Genomic DNA, 16,513 nt, shown 5'->3' on the forward strand with positions numbered 1-16,513 from the left:
CAATGGTTCCTTACTGAAACACCCAAAGTCATCCAATTGTTATAATAGGACTTGAAGCAATAGCCCACGTGTGGACAACTATTTCACCACCGTTTCGCGCTGAAAGAGAGACCATCTGTGAAACATTTTGTGTTGTTTGGCAAAACTAGGCTCGGAATATGCTCTTTTAGATAGGGTATATTAATCAAAACGTCTGGCCTGCATGGATCTCTGTAGGATTATTTGGAAAAGTAGGCAAGGACCAACAAGCTCCATAAAGACGCCCTCAAAGATGCCCATACTAGCATCAATGGCAACAATTTCCATTGGATTTCATTTGCGAGAAACAGTGGTTTAATTGATCCTGGTCAGTCAATAGGCCACTCTTCCCTTTGCCAGCCTCTAGCTGACTCGAAGGTTAACCAATCAACTTCTAGTGAATCTGTTTTCATTTTAACATGTTACTTTCTGTGATGTGCTAGATGCCTTGCTTAACATTGATGTAAAAAAATCCACTGGGGTTGATCTGCTTGATCCTTTTTTTATGCAGCTCTCTGAATCCCTGATTGCTGAATCATTAATAACCCATATTTTTAACCTGATGATTATATCTGGTACTATCCCCAAGGTTTGGAAGGTGGCCCATGTACTCCACCGTCCCAAAGGTGATGACCCTTGTGACCTTGTGACTTCTGGAGAGAGTTTGCTGCATTGAAAGTAAAGGGGCTGAATTTTTCAGTTTTTGATTTGTTCAAAAAGTTTGAAATATCCAATAAATGTCGTTCCACTTCATGATTGTGTCCCACTTGTTGTTGATTCTTCACAAAACAATACAGTTTTATATCTTTATGTTTGAAGCCTGAAATGTGGCAAAAGGTTGCAAAGTTCAAGGGGGCCGAATACTTTCGCAAGGCACTGTATATAATTATCGCCCTATTTCTAAACTTTACTGCCTAGCTTAAATATTAGAATCCTAAGTAATTCTCAGCTAAGATCTTTCTTATCTTTGAAATGTATTCTTAATGTTCATTATTCAGGTTTTAGAGCAGGTCATACACCATACTATCTCTGCTGCATCCCTAGTTATAAATTGTGTGGTTACATTGTGCTGACCTCTTTATTGATCTGTCAAAGGCTTTCGATACTCATTGCAAAATCAGAGGCTGTCCTCAATTGGCGTAGACCAGCTTGCTGTTTTAAAAATGACTTGACAGATAGAACTCAATGTGTATCTGCTGCTGATGTAAAAAATCAGGTCTCCTGGATATTACAAAAGGTGTCCTGTAGGGGTTGATTTTGGGTCCTGTACTTTTTACTGTTTCCAATCACAATATCGACTTGTCTGTAAAGAAATTGTAACCTGCACTTGTATGCTGATGATGCTGTTGTGTATGCTATTGCCCCCACGGCCGAACCAGGCTCTATCTGAACTAGAGTCTGCATTCATTGTATAATAGAACACTTTATTGACCTGAAATGAGTATTGAACGCAGGTAAAACTAAGTATATGTTGTTCTCTAAAGCGCATAAAAGTAACGGATGTCTTAAGCACATGAACTTTGGATGGTTTCCATATTGCTCATGTCCCTGCTTACAAATATCTGGGCATCTGGATTAGATGAAAAGCTGTTTTTTAAAAAGCATGTTGATGAGTCAGTCAAGAAGCTGAGCATAAAAATTGGCTTCTTCTATAGAAAAAAGGCCCTGCTTCTCGCTAAATAGTAGAAAGGAGATTATTCAGTCGACATTCCCATCGGTCTCAGACTATGGCGACATCAACTGGATGAATGCAGCTGCCACTTCAATAAAGCCATTAGATGCAGTTTATTGTAGCGTACTGCTTTTCATTGCGGGTGACAATTTTAGTGCTCATCACTGCATTCTCTACCAGAAAGTTGCATGGCCCTCTTTGATGTCACGTAGGTTGATACATTGATCCGAAAATGGTATCACAGTGAAATGTATAAATGTAAATGTTCTACAGTAGTTTTACAGTGCAGTAACACATGCAGTAACACAAGTACTGTAATTCAATTTTTTTAACAAACATCATTGTGTAATAATAAGCCATTAACTAATATGTTACATTCACTGATCAATTTAACTCCCACTAAGATATTTTATGTTGAACACTTCTGCAGTTCTGTGCATGGTGGTCCTCAAGAGCTTTTGATGGTGATCTGGTGGTCCCCGGAAAGGAAACGGTTTATAACCACTGCATTAAAATCCAAGCCTTTGGTTTTTGTGTCTATTAAAGACACACAGACAGTGTGCATGATCACAGTGGATTGTATTTGTTCTCTTATTAAAGAGTTAGACGACAGCCTCCCAAATCCCCTGTATATTAGCTTTGGAGATATTTGAGCAAAAAAAATCATCTGTGAGTGATAATGGAAACTTGAGAGAAAGATATTTAATACCTCTGTTTGCACTGCCGTGTATCGTCCCAGTAAGCCACATGTCAGAGTCACATGTTGGCACAGCAGTGGTAGCTCAGCGGTAATTACACCTACAGCCATTGATTGAGTTCCCTTGCTTCTACCAGGTGCCCTGCAACAAAGGATGACATGTAGCACTTTTGTGTGGATAATGTGAGTCTTTGAAGAGAAGAGTCTCTCTCCCCCAGCAGCAATCAAGAGTTCCCCTTCATCTGTGGCTTCTGTGGCTTTGACAGGCTTCATCTGTGGCTTCATATGTATTTTACATACAATTCAGGATAATCTTTATTGCCATTTCATTCATCACAAATGAACAAAATATCTAGATAGAAAAATATACTATATATTAGGAACACCTTCCTAATATTGCGTTGCATCCCTTTTGCCCTCAGAACAGCCTCAATTTGGAGCATGGACTCTTCAAGGTGTTGAAAGCGTTCCACAGGGATGCTGGCCCAATACTTCCCTCAGCTGTGTCAAGTTGACTGGATGTCCTTTGGGTGGTGGACAATTCTTGATACACACGGGAAACTGTTGAGCGTGAAAAACCCAGCAGCGTTGCAGTTCTTGACACACTCAAACCAGTGCGCCTGGCACCTAACACCATACCCCATTCAAAGGCACTTACATCTATTGTCTTGCCCATTTACCCTCTGAATGGCACACATACCCAATCCATGTCTCAAGGCTTAACAATCCTGTCTCAATTGTCTCAAGACGTACAAATCCTGTCTCCTCCCCTTCATTTACACTGATTGAAATTCATTTAACAGGAGACATCAATAAGGGATCATAGCTTTCAACTTGATTCACCTGGTCAGTCTATGTAATGGAAAGAACATGTTTTGTACACAGTGTACAGTATACTCTAAGCACAAACATCACATAAAAAAATATATTTTATAAAGAACTGAGTAACACATACACTTGATTAAACATCTTGCTGTATGAATACTGTATTTGGTAAAAATGATGGTGTGTTTGACAGACATATTAGTAAATCAAGACAAAAACATAATGTCATTCTACAACATCACATGGTTGTGAAAGTAATGTCAAATTCAGATGGAATGATTGCATTCTTTTTCCTATCTTTGTTTCACACTAACTGGTATTCAGCCATTTCAAGTACGTATCCCACATAGCTACGAAATGTTTCTGAATATAACATATGGCTTGTTAATTTACAGCTGTAAAATTCCACTGTCTAGTCTCAATTCAATTCACTGCCATGAGTTTGTTCTCCTTTTTAGGACCTTCTAGAAGGTGGGGCCTGTCTCTGGAGGAAAGGGCCAGCGTTGCCTCCCTCACCCATCGCTGGCCATGCTTCCCCGTCGGCTCAGCCTCAACTCCACCAGGCCCATCTTATTGATGGAGCTCTTGAGGGAGTTCTGGAACATGGAGCTGGATAAGCAGTAGATGACTGGGTCCAGGGCGCTGTTAAGGTAGGTGAAGCCAATGGACAGGCTGAAAATCTGGCCTGCCATTTTGTAGGATTCACAGTCCCAAGGTCTGAACTTCTTGATATAGAGCGAAACCAGGCCTGTGGCGATGCCAGGAAAGAAACACAGCACAAACACAGCCACAATTATCCCCACCACCCGGATGGCCCGCCGCACCTTCTTCTCTTTGTCCAGCTGCCGTTGGCGCAGGATGCAGGCGATCCTGGCTGAGCAGAACATCATGAGCAGCAGAGGCAGGAAGAACTCCGCGATGAACACCATGTAGTGCAGCAGGATCGCCGGGGGAATCACGGTGTAGGAGTTGAAGCTGCGGCACAGGGAGATGTTGCCATGTTCCCTTAGGAGGTTGGTGGCCAGCAGGGGGACCCGCAGGGAGATCACTACCGCCCAGATGCCCCCCGCCACCATTCCCGCCTGGGTAGACGTCATGTGGTTGATGCGGTGGTGCGGATGGACCACCTTGAAGTAGCGGTCGAAGGCCACGCTAGTCATGAAGGCAATGCTTGCCGAACGGTTGACAGCCAGCATGAAGAGGTTGATCCGGCACCAGGCGTCGCCAAACACCCAGTTTTCCCCACGGAGCAGGTTGTCAATGCGGAAGGGCAGGCAGATGAGCAGCATGAAGTCAGCCAGGACCAGGTTGAAGAGGAACAGAGTGTTGACCCTCCAGATCTTCAGACGGCAAGTGAATATCCACAGGGCCACTACGTTGCCTGGCAGGCCCAGTAGGAGCTCTATAATCAGGACAGGAGGCAGTATGTCGGCCACCAGATCCTGAGTGGATATGCAGTCCAAGGACTGGTTCTCTCTGCCAGTAGAGTTATCGTGTGCAACTGTAGCCATTTCAGCCATCTTTGATTGAGTATGATTTCGTTTCCAGGAAACTTTGGATGTTGCCGTTTTTTCACAAAATCCACCTCTTCCTCTTTTCAAAGCATCTCAGGTGAATATCTGTAGAAACAAGGAACATGTGAGAAAATGAAGTACATTTTTAACTGGGTCATGCTTTCAAGACAGACACACAGACAAATGTATTTTCTAAGAAATGTCTGTTCATTTTTATTTCTTTATTTAACTTTTCTTTAACTAGGCAAGTCAGTTAAGAACAAATTCTTCTTTACAAAGACAGCCAAACCCGGCCAAACCCAGGCCAATTGCAGGCAGCCCTATGGGACTCCCAATCACGGCCGATGTGATTCAGCCTGTATTCAAACCAGGGATTGTAGTGTCGCCTCTTGCACTGAGATGCAGTTCCTTAAACCGCAGCGTCATTCGGGGATCCCTTATTTGGTCAAATAAATAAATAAATAATGCATTCCCATGGGAAAGAGCTCAGCAAAACTAGCCCGGTTGAGCCAAGACCCACGTGACTACACGAGCTGAAGTAGAGAAGCTAGCGTTAGCAAGACTACAACAAAACACTACTACAGTGTTATTCTAAATAGCTTTTTTTCCCTCATCAATCTACACACAATGCCCCATAATGACAAAGCAAAAATAGGTTTTTATACATTTTTTGCAAATGTATTTAAAAAAAAAACTGAAATATCACATTTACATAATTGTTCAGACCCTGAGTTGCTGCACAGCTATTTTCAGGTCTCTACAGAGATGCTCGTTCGGGTTCAAGTCTGGACTCTGGCTGGATCACTCAAGGAAATTCAGAGACTTGTCCCGAAGCCACAAACCACAAGTCATTGTCCTGTTAGAAGGTGAATCTTCGCCCCAGTCTGAGGTCCTGAGTGCTCTGGATCATCTTTCCCTCAATCCTGTCTAGTTTCCCAGTCCCTGCTGCTAAAAAAACATCCTCACAGCATGATGCTGCCACCCCCATGCTTCACCATAGGGATGGTGCCAGGTTTTCTCCAGACGTGACGCTTGGCATTCAGGCCAAAGAGTTCAATCTTGGTTTCATCAGACTTGAGAATCTTGGTTCTCATGGTCTGAGAGTCCTTTAGGTGCCTTTTGGAAAACACCAGAGGGCTGTCATGTGCCTTTTACTGAGGAGTAGCTGCCATCTGGCCACTCTACCATAAAAGCCTGATTGGTGGAGTGCTGCAGAGATGGTTATCTTTCTTGAAGGTTCCATCACCAAAGAGAAACTCTGGAGCTCTGTCAGAGTGACCGTAGGGTTCTTGGTGACCTCCCTGGCCAGCTCTAGGAGTCTTGGTGTTTCCAAACTTCTTCCACTTAAGAATGATGGAGGCAACTGTGTACTTGTGGACCTCCAATGCTGCAGAAATGTTTTGGTACCCATCCGCAGATCTGCGCGGCGACATAATCCTGTCTCGGAGCTCTACAGACAGTTCCTTCGACCTCATGACTTTTTTCTCTGAAAGGCACTGTCAACTGTAGGACTTTATATAGACAGGTTTGTTTATTTTAACCAGAACGCTTGAGCATGTATAACTATTCACCCCCCCCCCCAAAAGTCAATACTTTGTTGAGTCACCTTTTGCAGCAAGTCTCTTGGGGTATGTCTCTATAAACGTAAGTAATGTCAATAACAATAGAAAAATCTATATACAGTATGTGCGAATGAAGTAAGGAGGTAAGGCAATAAATAGGCCATAGTAGCAAAGTAATTACAATTTAGCAAATTAAGACTGGAGTGATAGATGCAAGATGCATGATGATGTGCAAGTAGAAATGCTGGTGTGCAAAATAGCAAAACAAGTAAATAAAAACAATATGGGGATGAGGTAGGTAGTTGGATGGGCTATTTACAGATGGGCTGTGTACAGCTGCAGCGATCGGTGAGCTGCTCAGATGGCTGATGCTTAAAGTTAGTGAGGGAGATATAAGTCTCCAACTATGGCGATTTTTGCAATTCGTTCCAGTCATTGGCAGCAGAGAACTGGAAGCAAAGGCGGCCAAAGGGGGTTGGCTTTGAGGATGACCAGTGAGATATACTTTGGCGGCCAAAGGAGGTGTTGTTTGGGAGAGCTAGCTAAGGCAACAATGGTAAGACAACAACAGCTAATCAGCTAAGAAAACAACAGGTAAAATGGCAATGAATGGGCAGAGAGGGTCAGTTAACTACACACAGGGACTGAGTTCGAGGCTGGGGCCAACAGATAAACAAAATATACAAAATGGAGTAGCGTGATTAATGAACAGTCCAGCAGGCTACTACGCTAACAAGCGGGAGACACAGAGTTCTTTAAAATAGCAGGCTGGGGATAGCAGAAGTGTCCTCACCGACGTCCAGCAAAGGCGGAGCCCAGGATCGGCTGGGCTCCGTGTCGACAAAGGGTCCAGGCCAATTGGGAAAAGAGGTATTGTAGCTGGAGTAATTTCATTTGCTAGCCGGGAGATGCGCCTAGCTCGAGGCTAACTGGTGCTAGCTTAGGGACAAGGGCATTAGCCACTATAGCCACTCTGTGGCAGCAAGCCAGCTGCGATGATCCGATGCAAAGCTCCAGAGCTTACGGCAGGAATCCGGTGATGTAGTGGCTTCTAGTCGTGTTATTGAAGAGTACGGGAGGCAACAGCTGTGTAGCTGCTGATAATAATGTTTACATACTGCTTTACTCATCTCATATGTATATACTGTATTCTATTCTACTATATTTTAGTCAATGCACATATATTTCTTAATTCCATTCTTTTACTTTTAGATGTGTTTGTATTGTTGTGAATTGTTAGATACTATTGCACTGTTGGAGCTAGGAACACAAGCATTTCACTAAACACCCGCAATAAAATCTGCTAAATATGTGTATGTGACCAATAACATTTTATTTTATTTAAATAGTGACTTCCCATTTTTCCAATTAAACAATGTTCTGTTTTAAATTCAAATATTACACACCCTTTCACTTCTTTGTATATTCCAGCCTCACTTGCCATGCATTCAGAAACACACAGCGTAGAATTAAACGATGTGTGTTCTAAGCTCAAAATGGACTCCTCCCTTCAGTGCATGTTCACTGGAAATGCTTGCTACATTTGCTTGTAAACACTGTATTTCTCATGAACAGCTGATGAAATTGCCTTTTGATGTAGAATAAGCCTTTGGTGAGAAACATGACACAGACATGAGAAACAACATTTAGAAACAACATACAGTTTTATATATTGTTACGTTCCCCACAAGGAAAACCTAAAATGTCGCTCAAACAGAAGGGGAAACTGACAGAGTCGCTGACCAACAACCAAAATGAAACAGGTGGGGTTTAAGCAGGGTTCTGAAAGACATTGGATCCTAAAAGACACCCATCATGAGCGGCCACTACATTTGCCCAAGAAGAGGCAAAAAAATAATAAACACAACAAACTTAAAGACAGGAATCAAACCAACAAGGTGGAGCAAAACTAAATCTGGGAAATCAGATAAAGGATTTGTTTGTCTAGAAATCAAAATAGGGAGAGCCAACTAAAGGTCAACTAAAGACAACTGCTAGCTAATATTGCAAGTTATAGCATTGTAATAGTGTTTGAGTCAGTTGTCTAAGGAGGACATTAAACACAACCATCTGTCGTGTCGTGGCATCCCTTTCACCCACAAACCTCACAAGTGTAATCACAACAATGTTATAACATTTGAACATGTTTAGAATATGTATCCACTACTCACCAGTTGAGTCCTGCATTTGGGGTCAGTGTGACAACAATTGGGTTTGAAAGGCAGTCTATGCTCCCCTCAGCATATTTTATCTCCTCTCCTGTGTGTCTCCACTGTTCAGGCGTTTCTGTTGGTTTCAAGAGGAAAGTCTTTAGATTGACTTTAAGAATGACTTCCTCTGAGGACTGGCCAGAGCCTGTGTGATTTCACAAACAGCAAGATCTCTGAGGTAATTCAGGAAGTTTTGCAATCAACCTTCATTTCAATGTCCTCTTCCCACACCGCTTTATCTTTGTCATGGTTTTGACATGCAACTGCTTGTTCACAGCAATAGGGGATTTTGTTCCAAATACCACTGAATCATGATATAGACGTAATATGAGATACGAGAAGGTGAAATGTGCTGGCCTTATAAGAAGAAAACTAGGCATACATCTGGGGGACGACTTTTTGCTGAGGCACACAGTTCCGCTTTTACCCAAGAGTCATCAAATCAAATCAAACTTGATTCGTCACATGCGCCGAATACAACAAGTGTAGACCTTACTGTGAAATGCTTACTTACAAGCCCTTAACCAACAGTGCAGTTCAATAAGAGTTAAGAAAATATTTACCAAATGAAGTTTAAAAAATTAAGAATTTAAAAAAGTTACATAATAACATAACAATAACGAGGCTATATACAAGGGGGCACCAGTACCAAGTCAGTGTGCAGGGGTACAGGTTAGTTGAGGTAATTTGTATATGTAGGTAGGGATGAAGTGACTATAAATAGATAATAAACAGAGAGTAGCAGCAGTGTACAAAACAATGTAAATAGTCCGGTGGCCATTTGATTAATTGTTCAAGCAGTCTTATGGCTTGGGGGTAGAAGCTGTTGAGGAGCCTTTTGATCCTTGACTTGGCGCTCCGGTACTGCTTGCCTTGCGGTAGCAGAGAAAACAGACTTGGGCGCCTTACGGTCAGATGCCGAGCAGTTGCCATACCAGGTGGTCACGCAACTGGTCAGGATGCCCTCAATGGTGCAGCTGTAGAACATTTTGAGGAACTGGGGATCCATGCCAAATCTTTTCAGTCTCCTGAGGGGAGAAAGGTTTTGTCGTGCCCTCTTCACAACTGTCTTGGTGTGTTTGGACCATGATAGTTCGTTGGTGATGTGGACACCAGGGAACTTGAAACTTTCGACCCGCTCCTCTACAGCCCCTTCGATGTTAATGGGAGCCTGTTCAGCCCGCCTTTTCCTGATCAGCTCCTTTGTCTTGCTCACATTGAGGGAGAGGTTGTTGTCCTGAGACCAAACTGCGAGTTCTCTGATCTCCTCCCTATAGGCTGTCTCAGCATTGTCTGTGATCAGGCCTACCACTGTTTTGTTGTCAGCAAACTTAATGATGGTGTTGGAGTCGTGTTTAGCGACGCAGTCATGGTTGAACAGGGAGTACAGGAGGAGGCTAAGTACACACCCGTGAGGGGCCTCAGTGTTGAGGATCAGTGTGGCAGACGTGTTGTTGCCTACCCTTATCACCTGGGGGGTGGCCCATTTGGAATTCCAGGATCCAGTTGCAGAGGGAGGTGTTTCATCCCAGGATACTAAGTTTAATGATGAGCTTCGGGGGCTCTATGGTGTTGAACGCTGAGCTGTAGTCAATGAACAGCATTCTCACATAGGTGTTCCTTTTGTCCAGAAGGGAAAGGGCAATCTATGATTGAGATTGCGTCATCCGTGGATCTTTTAAGGTGGTATGCGAATTGGAGTGGGTCTAAGGTATCTGGGAGGATGCTGTTGATGTGAGCCATGACCAGCCTTTCAAATCTCTTCATGGCTACCGACATGAGTGCTATGGAGCGGTAATCATTTAGTTAGTTACCTTTGCTTCTTTGGGTACAGGGACTATGGTGGTCTGCTTGAAACATGTAGTTATTACAGACTCGGTAAGGGAGAGGTTGAAAATGTCAGTGAAGACACTTGCCAGTTGGTCCGCGCATGCTTGGAGTACACGTCCTGGTAATCCGTCTGGCCCCGCAGCTTTGTGAATGTTGACCCATTTAAAGATCTTGCTCACATCGGCTACCGAGAGCATTATCATGCAGTCATCCAGAACAGCTGGTGCTCTCGTGCATGCTTCAGTGTTGCTTGCCTCGACGCAAGCATAAAAGGCATTTAGCTCATCGGGTAGGCTTGCGTCACTGGGCAGCTTGCGTCTGGGTTTCTCTTTGTAGTCCGTAATAGTTTCCAAGCCCTAACCACATCCGACGAGCGTCATAGTCGGTGTAGTAGGATTCAATCTTAATCCTGTATTGAAGCCTTGCTTGTTTGATGGTTCGTCTGAGGGCATAGCCAGATTTCTTATAAGCCTCCGGATTAGTGTCCTGCTCCTTGAAAGCGGCAGCTCTAGCCTTTAGCTCAATGCGGATGTTGCCTGCAATCCATGGCTTCTGGTTGGGATATGTACGTACGGTCACTATGGGGACGACATCGTCAATGTACTTATTGATGAAGCTAATGACTGAGGTGGTATACTCCTCAACGCCAATGGATGAATCCCGGAACATATTCCAGTCTGTGCTAGAAAAACAGTCTTGTTGCGTAGCATCCGCTTCATCTGACCACTTCCGTATTGAGCGAGTCACTGGTACTTCCTGTTTTAGTTTTTGCTTTTAAGCAGGAATCAGGAGGATAGAATTATGGTCAGATTTACCAAATGGAGGTCGGCGGAAAGCTTTGTATGCATCTCTGTGTATGGAGTAAAGGTGGTCTAGAGCTTTTTTCCCTCTGGTTGCACATGTGAAATGCTTGTAAAAATGTGGTCAAATTGATTTAAGTTTGCCTACATTAAAGTCCCCGGCCACTAGGAGCGCCGCTTCTGGATGAGCATTTTTTTGTTTGCTTATGGCCTTATAGAGTTGGTTGAGTGTGGTCTTAGTGCCAGCATCGGTCTGTGGTGGTAAATAGACGGCTATGAATAAAATAGATGAGAACTCTCTTGGTAAATAGTGTGGTCTACAGCTTATCACAAGGTACTCTGCCTCAGGCAAGCAATACCTCGAGACTTCTTTAATATTAAACATTGACAGCTGTTATTGACAAAAAGGACAACACAGTCAAGGTATTGGTGTGGCCATCACGAAGCCCTGACCTCAATCAAATAGAACATCTGTGGGCAGAACTGAAAAAGCATTTGCGAGCAAGGAGGTCTACAAACCTGACTCAGTTACACCAGTTCTGTCAGGAGGAATGGGCCAAAATTCACCCAACTCTTTGTGGGAAGCTTGTGGAAGGCTACCTGAAACGTTTGACCCAAGTTAAACAATTTAAAGGCAATGCTACCAAATACTAATTTAGTGTATGTAAACTTCTGACCCACTGGGAATGTGATGAAAGAAATAAAAGCTGAACTAAATAATTCTCTCTATTTTTCTGACATTTCACGTTCTTAAAATAAAGTGGTGATCCTAACTGACATAAGACAGGGAATTTTTACTAGGATTAAATGTCAGGAATTGTGAAAAACTGAGTTTAAATGTATTTGGCTATATATACAGCCAAATACATATATACATATATACAGTATATATACAGACGAAATCGGAAGTTTACATACACTTAGGTTGGAGTCATTAAAACAAATTTTTCAACCACTCCACAAATTTCTTGTTAACCAACTATAGTTTTGACAAGTCGGGTAGCACATCTACTTTGTGCATGACACAATTCATTTTTAAGCTTAAGCTTTAAGCTTTAGAAGCTTCTGATAGGATTATTGACATCAATTGCGTCAATTGGAGTTGTACCTTTGGATGAATTTCAAGGCCTACCTTCAAACCCAGTGCCTCTTTGCTTGACATCATGGTGAAATCAAAAGCCATCAGCCAAGACCTCAGAAAAAAAATTGTAGATCTCCATAAGTCTGGTTCATCCTTAGCAGCATTTTCCGAACACTTGAAGGTACCACGTTCCTCTGTACAAAAATAGTACGCAAGTATAAACACCATGGGACCACGCAGCCGTCAAACCACTCAGGAAGGAGACGCGTTCTGTCTCCTAGAGCAAAAAGTGCAAATCAATCCCAGAACATGTATTTTGCTAAGGTGTATGTAAACTTCCGACTTCAACTGTATATGTAAATATGTACAGTACCGGTCAAATGTTTGGACACACCTACTCATTCCAGGGTTTGAGTCGGTGTGTCCAAACTTTTTTCTAGTACTGTATATTTACGCTACTGGTCAAAAGTTTTAGAACACCTACTCATTCAAGGGTTTTTCTTTATTTGTACTATATTCTATATTGTAGAATAATAGTGAAGACATCAAAACTATGAAATAACACATATGGAATCATGTAGTAACCAAAAAAGTGCTAAACAAATCAAAATATGTTTTCTATTTCAGATTCTTCAAATAGCCACCCTTTGCCTTGGTGACAGCCTTGCACAATCTTGGCATTCTCTCAAACTTTGAATGGAATATCAGAGAGGCATTCAATAGGAAAGCATGTGTTGAAGTTGTGTTTCCCGTTTGAGTCAGCATGTGTTTCCCCTTTGAGTCACAGCTTCAACATTCATTGCACTTGGTAAGAAGTGTCAAAAGATTGGCAAATCATTTTCTTTTTTACCAATATAAGACAAGCATACATACAATCAAACATGGGTGGTGCTATAAATACAGTAGTAAGCATATAACTACATGTTTAACTATATACTGTATAACTGCACTGGTAGAATGTTTTTAGAGTGTATTCTTACAACCATTTAGCAAACTTTAATCGGTGTAAGAGTCACACTGGACGTAAGGGTTAAACACAAGTCGAGAAGGAAGTTGAGGATGCAACTAGTGGAAAAAAACTAAGTTCTAAACACAAGTGGAAATGATTTGGAATTAATAAGGGTGGCATACATTTCCTTCTCGATCTGTCTTTGAATGTTTTGGGATCTTTTTGTTTCCTTGCCTGGTGAACCTGTCAAAATGACATTTGTAATATTGTATGACTAAATGGTTAGTAGGTTTCACAAATAATTGGTCCAGTAGCCGAGCTGTAAATGAAAATGAAAATATGCGGAAAGAACCATATCAAATCCATCCCACTTGGACATGGTAATAAATCATAACGGCAACAGATTATTAAGAAAGAAGCATAAATGTGACAGAGATGAATAGAGTTGCCTCCTGATATGCACTGGCATGGGTCTACCATGACTATGTGCACTAACCCAGACCATACAGATATATGGAGAAGTCAAGAAAATGTATTTTGTGAAAATGATTAACTGCTCTGTGTTGCATAATACCATAACTGTCCACATCACTAAGGAATTAACACACACCCACACAGTTGTAAAGAGGGCACGACAGTGCTTCTTCCCCCTCAGGTGGCTGAACATTTTATGGGATGGGCCCTCAGATCGTTCTACAGCTGCACCATTGAAAGCATCTTGACTGGCTTCATCACTGCTTGGTACAGCAACTACAAGGCATTTAACCACAAGGCGCTACAGAGAGTGGTGAGTATGCCCCAGTACATCACTGGGGCCAAGCTCCCTGCTATCCAGGACCTCTATCAAATCAAATCAAATGTCATTTGTCACGTGCGCTGACTACAACAGTTGTAGATCTTACAGTGAGATACTTACTTACAAGCCCTAACCAACAATGAAAAAGTATATATTTAAATAAAAACAAATAACAATAACAATTAGAAGTGACAAATAATTAAAGAGCAGCAGTAAAATAGCAATAGCGATTCTATGTACAGGGGGTAGCAGTACAGAGTCAATGTGCAGGGGCACAAGTTAGTCGAGGTAATTGATGTAATATGTACATGTTTTTAGAGTTATTAAAGTGACTATACATAGATAATAACAGAGAGTAGCAGCAGTGTAAAGAGGGCGGAATGCAAATATTCTGGGTAGTCATTTGATTAGATGTTCAGGAGTCTTATGGCTTGGGGGTAGAAGCTGTTTAGAAGCCTCTTGGACCTAGACTTGGAGCTCTGGTATCGCTTGCCATGTGGTAGCAGATAGAACAGTCTATGACTAGGGTGGCTGGAGTCTTTGACAATTTTTAGGGCCTTCCTCTGACATCGCCTGGTATAGAGGTCCTGGATGGCAGGAAGCTTGGCCCAGTGATGTACTGGGCCGTATGCACTACCCTCTATAGTGCCTTGCGGTCGGAGGCCGAGCAGTTGCCATACCAGGCAGTGTCAGAGGGATGCCCAAAATATTGTCAATTTACTCCAGCCATCCAAGCCATAGACTGTTCTCTCTATGATACTGCACAGCAAGAGAGTCCAGACTGTTCAAAGAACAGTACCATCAAACCAGACGTGCAAATTCAGGGCAGCTAAGACAACCCAAGTCAAGGACAAATCACCTTAAATCTATAGTTTTATATAGAGCCATAGCTGAATGGAACTCTTTACCAATCCATATTTCCCAGGATAAAAAGTAAATCTACCTTCAAGACCTTATGACTGGACAGGAAATAGAAAGCATCAACTGAATGTTAAATGTGTTTCCTGTCAGGTATTTTAATTGTCTGTATTGTCTACTTGTTGAATGTTTGTGAAGTCTTGATTTGTAGTTGTTTATAATGCCTTGTTAATTGGACGATTAGCTAACGTTACGGCGTTAGCTAATGGGGATCCTAATAGAAATGACAAAAATGACAAATCAGTACCATAGACAGCCACATGATATTTAGCAACATTGATTGGAGTAAAGAGTTTTTGGTATCTTTAAGTTTGTTTTCAGTGTATTAAACTCAGCATATATAGCCTTGTTGATTTGATGATGTTTAAATGTTTATGTGGAAATGGTGCTGGAATGGCGGAGGCCGATCTCCTGTTGTCTTTGGGCTGACTTATGGTAACTCCGTGGTTCTAAATCAGTAGTTGTTTAGTAAACTGTCGCAAACATTAACTTGCTTGACCATGCTACAGGTTATATAACTATTTGTTAGACACAATATTTGCTATGTGGACTTGCTTTCTGGTTTTGTGATGTCTTTTTTTACTGGCTTGGCTTCCCCAGAGATTTTACCCACGCAAACTACTGCCTCTATCCCATAATATGCACAGCATACGTAGAAACACAATACACCATGTCATTGACAGCATGCTCACAGATCCCCTTAATTCCATCGTTTTAAGTAAGCATGGTAATAAAGTGTTACTTTAACTCTACCTACATACTCTACCTGTACATATTACCTCAATTACCTCGACTAACCTGGGCCCCCGCACATTGACTCTGTACCGGTACCCCCTTTATAAAACCTCGCTATTGTTATTTTACTGCTGCTCTTTAAGTATTATTCATTTTTACTTAACATTTATTTTTTGTTCAAACAGCATTGTTGGTTAAGGGCTTGTAAAGTAAGCATTTCACTGTAAGGTTCTACACCTGTTGTATATGGCGCATGTGACAAATACAATTTGATTTGAAACTGTCAACATGGTAAGGTTTAAAAAATCATCCTAAAATCTGATATTTCCACTTTCAAATGGCAGACTTGATTTGCCCTAATGAAAAATGTATCAACCCCTACAATCTTTTTAAAAAGAATCCAGATAATAATTCACGTTTCCTGCTGCTGCATGATTATTTTCCTGCTGCTGCATGATTCTTTTCCTGCTGCTGCATGATTCTTTTCCTGCTGCTGCATGATTCTTTTCCTGCTGTGAAAGTCAAATGAAGATAACAGATCTGTATCTTACATATATCCGGTTGGGGCTTTACACTCTGGGGTTAACTTGGTCTTAATTCAATTGATATAGTGCAGCATTGCATCAATGTTATATGTGTCACGACTCCCTCCGAAGTTGGCTCCCCCGCCTGTTCGGGTGGTGCTCAGCGGTGGTCGTCACCGGCCTACTAGCCGCCACCGATCCCTTTTTCTTTTTGGTTAGTTTTGTCTCATTAGTTACACCTGCTCTTATTTTGTGTGTGCTTGATTTGCTTCACTATTTAGCGTATGGAACCCACCCCTTTGTTGTATGGGATTATTTTGATGTTCACGTTTGTGTCGTTGGTGTTGTTTGTGCTCTGGACCGTGTTACCCGTTGTTTTGGG

General features: G+C 42.1%; 1 protein-coding gene across 1 annotated transcript; it reads right to left on the reverse strand.

The window, feature by feature from the left end:
* Window positions 1-2,376: 2,376 nt before the first annotated feature.
* On the reverse strand, window positions 2,377-8,754 carry LOC109899639 (hydroxycarboxylic acid receptor 2). The gene is made up of 2 exons (XM_020495053.2): window positions 8,460-8,754; window positions 2,377-4,831 (listed from the first exon to the last, which is right to left on the reverse strand). Exon 2 carries the CDS (start codon window positions 4,730-4,732, stop codon window positions 3,725-3,727), a length of 1,008 nt encoding a protein of 335 aa, XP_020350642.1. The 5' UTR covers window positions 4,733-4,831; window positions 8,460-8,754; the 3' UTR covers window positions 2,377-3,724.
* Window positions 8,755-16,513: the final 7,759 nt, after the last annotated feature.

The sequence above is a fragment of the Oncorhynchus kisutch genome, linkage group LG11, assembly GCF_002021735.2.
Source record: "Oncorhynchus kisutch isolate 150728-3 linkage group LG11, Okis_V2, whole genome shotgun sequence".
Taxonomy (NCBI): Eukaryota; Metazoa; Chordata; class Actinopteri; order Salmoniformes; family Salmonidae; genus Oncorhynchus; species Oncorhynchus kisutch.

What these genes read in the sequence shown, in the direction of transcription:
- LOC109899639 (XM_020495053.2), bottom strand. Translation starts at nt 4,732, where the DNA reads ATGGCTGAAATGGCTACAGTTGCACACGATAACTCTACTGGCAGAGAG.